We start from the raw sequence: 3260 nt of genomic DNA on the forward strand, positions 1-3260 counted from the left end.
AAGGGATGTGGGAAGGAGGGGCCAGGGAGGGGGGGGATGCATTTTCCTTGTTTTCTTTTGGGGCCAGACTCGTCCAGCAGCGCTCGCCAAATGGAAAAAGGCAGTCAGAGCACGCCTTGTGCACCGGGCCGGGCGCCAGCTGCCGGGCTGGCCGCAACTGGGGCAAACTGGGGGAGTTTCCCGCTGGTGCGGAAGGAACGGAGAGGTCCAAGACACCCGCAGCCAGTGCGGGAGCACCCCGGGATGCTGGGGGTGTGGGGGACCCGTCCCTACGGTGCTGCGGTCTGGCAGCGCCTGGCACTGGCGTGGCAGCTCCGACGGGTGCGATGTCAGGCGGGATTTTTGTGGGAGCAGATCCCGGCGTGCGTGGGTGGGAAGGGGAGAGGGTCCGGGTGCTGCCAAGGCGACGTGCCTTGCGCCTGGGAGTGTTGCAGCTGGTGGGATTTATGGGGGACTGCCGGGATGGGGGGGATCCCGCTGCATGGAGAGGGGTTCCCCATCTCTGGTGGGCATGCCCCTCTGCCACAGCTCTTCCTCCCACTTGCACTGGGATGCAGCCTGGCGGGGGTGTCCCCAGCAGGTCCCCGCGAGCTCCGCAGCCGTCGCAGGGTAGATTTTGGGGGTGGGGGGTGTTGACTGGGAGTGACCACCTGTCCCTCTGCTCCTCCAGGATGAGTTCCACCCCTTCATCGAGGCGCTGCTCCCCCACGTCCGGGCCTTCGCCTACACCTGGTTCAACCTGCAGGCCCGCAAGCGCAAGTACTTCAAGAAGCACGAGAAGAGGATGACGAAGGACGAGGAGAGGGCGGTGAAGGACGAGCTGCTGAGCGAGAAGCCGGAGGTGAAGCAGAAATGGGCCTCGCGCCTCCTGGCCAAGCTGCGCAAGGACATCCGGCCCGAGTGCCGCGAGGACTTCGTGCTCTCCATCACGGGCAAGAAGCCCTCGTGCTGCGTCCTCTCCAACCCCGACCAGAAGGGGAAGATGCGCCGCATCGACTGCCTGCGGCAGGCGGACAAGGTGTGGCGGCTGGACCTGGTCATGGTCATCCTCTTCAAAGGGATCCCACTGGAGAGCACTGACGGCGAGCGCCTGGTCAAGTCGGGCCAGTGCACCAACCCCATCCTCTGCGTCCAGCCCCACCACATCAGCGTCTCCGTCAAGGAGCTCGACCTCTACCTGGCTTACTTCGTCCGCGAGAGAGGTGGGTGCTCGTCCGCCTGGGGCAGGGGGGTTGTTCTAGCTTTCCCGTCCCCCCCACGATGTCCGTCCCATCCCCGGCTTGGGGACACCGCTTGGGGACGTGTTGGCAGACCTTGCAAAGAGGAGCCCAGTGCTCCTCTCCCTGCAAATTGCTGCCCGAGTGGGTGCCCCCCACCCTGCCCTTGCAGACGCTGTCTCCCAGCCGGGTCGGATCCTGGCTGCCCCGGGAGGCACGTGCCAGGGAGGGCAGGAGGCGAGTGGTTCCTGAGGATGCTCCTGGCTCTGGGCATCCGCAGAAGGGGGTCTTGGGGGGGGTTACCCTCGCATCCCACTCCTGCCTGACGTGGCTGCCTGTGCCGGCAGCGCAGTGAGGAGCGGGTGGGCGGCGTGGGCAAGGAAGGGACAGCCTGTTCCCGTCGTGTCCCCCGAGGACTGGAGCTGGGAGCGGTCCAGCAGTGCCAGTTTGCCGTGGGCTGCAGTCCCAACCCCTCGCCCGGTGGGTGACCGAGGTAGGGACAGGAGCGGCCGAGGCTGGCTGGGGAGGGGGCAGTGATAATGACCACAGGGACAAACCCAGCAGCTTCTGCGCTGCACCGAGGGGATGCTGCTCCCCTGCCCTTCACCTGCCTGAGGGTCTCATGGACCTGCTGGGAGAACTGGGACGGTGTCACGACAGCAAGGAGGGAGGGTCAGACCCGCTCTCGAAGCTTTGGCAATCGAAAGGGGGAAACTGAGGTACAGTGGGCAGGGCAGACGGCGGTTTCCAGGCTCAGGGGATTATGTCCTTAAGCCATCATCCTCACTGACAACTCACACCACCTCCTCGCACGTTGGGAAGGGGAATCTCATAGTAGCTTGGGTCAGATCTTATTTTATCCAGGCAGTTTGCCGTCCCCAGCTGGTGATATTAGTACAGACACCCTCCGGGCAGCTGGGGTTCCCCCACAGACCCCGACATCCCCCCAGGCGGGTGAGGAGCCCAGGGAGATGCTTCATGATCCCCACAGGCGAGGGCAGACCTGGTTTCACAGGGATGATGCAGAGCATGGCGGGGGTCTGCGACAGGCAGCCCCGAGGCGCAGTCCAGGGTCTCGCAGCCCTCCACGGCCAGGCCAGGCTGCCCAGCAGTGCCGGGACCAGGACACCGGTCCTCTCCTAGCAGCACATGCCCACAAAACTGGGTGATGCCCCCCAGCCCGTGTGCCCCAGCCCCGTGAGCCCATCCCTATCGACACCGCGGCGGGGGGAGCGTGGGGCTGGTGCCTCTTTGCGCAGCGCTGGCCAGGACCCAGGGACAGATAGTGATACCACGGAGGGCACCACGGTGCCAGCAGTGCCAACAAAGGGGGTGCCAGCACCACGAATAGTGGTGGGCACGGACAGGCGGGGACGGCTCTGCCCCTGCCTGGACAGCAGTGGTGGGATATGTTGGGTGTCACTGGGGAAACTGAGGCACATTGAGCACATGACAGTCCCCCCCCCCATCCCCAGGGAGCCACATGTCGCATGCAGGGCACTCGGGGGACACCGCCAAGCGCTCGTGGCTTTGTGGAGAAGCACAGCACAGCTTCTGCCAGTGCGTACCGGGGCCGGATCCTGCCCCAGGGTCCAGGTGGGACCCCGGGAAGGTGGGAGGCATTGGCAATCAACTGGGGGGGTGCACATGTGCGTATACGTGGTGCCAGCGCCGTACACCTGTGGCCACGCACATGGCTCACCCGCTCGGCGGCAGGATGGGGCCCAAGGGCGCACTGGGAACGGCGGGTGCTGTGCTGGGGACGGGGGGGCCCTATGCAAGATGGGGCAGTGGCTGCTGGGCAGGGTAAGGGGGTTTCGTGTACTGGGCTGAGACACGGTCATGATGGGCTAAACTGGGATGGGGTACTGGGCTTAACTGGGGTGCTGCATGCCATGCTGGGGGCACGTTATACTGGCTGGGATGGGGGCACTGCGTACTGGGGTGGACTGGAGGCACGCTGTGCTGGCTTGGCTGGAGGTATAGTGTCACGCTGGGCTGGGGGGTACCCTATACTGGGCTGGGCCGGGGGCAACCCCCTGC

General features: G+C 65.5%; 1 protein-coding gene across 2 annotated transcripts in view; it reads left to right on the plus strand.

Moving 5' to 3' along the window:
• Window positions 1-655: 655 nt before the first annotated feature.
• NFIC (nuclear factor I/C (CCAAT-binding transcription factor)) overlaps window positions 656-3260 on the plus strand; it is a 21095-nt gene continuing 18490 nt past the window's right edge. The window contains exon 1 of one of the 2 annotated variants that reach the window (XM_009891108.1): window positions 656-1202. In XM_009891108.1, coding sequence (XP_009889410.1) covers window positions 785-1202 — 418 coding nt within the window. In that variant the 5' untranslated portion in view covers window positions 656-784. The remainder of the gene's footprint in view (window positions 1203-3260) is intronic. The other variant, XM_009891109.1, reaches the window with a different exon arrangement.

Source organism: Charadrius vociferus, unplaced genomic scaffold (genome assembly GCF_000708025.1).
Source record: "Charadrius vociferus isolate BGI_N301 unplaced genomic scaffold, ASM70802v2 scaffold3109, whole genome shotgun sequence".
In the NCBI taxonomy this organism is placed as follows: Eukaryota; Metazoa; Chordata; class Aves; order Charadriiformes; family Charadriidae; genus Charadrius; species Charadrius vociferus.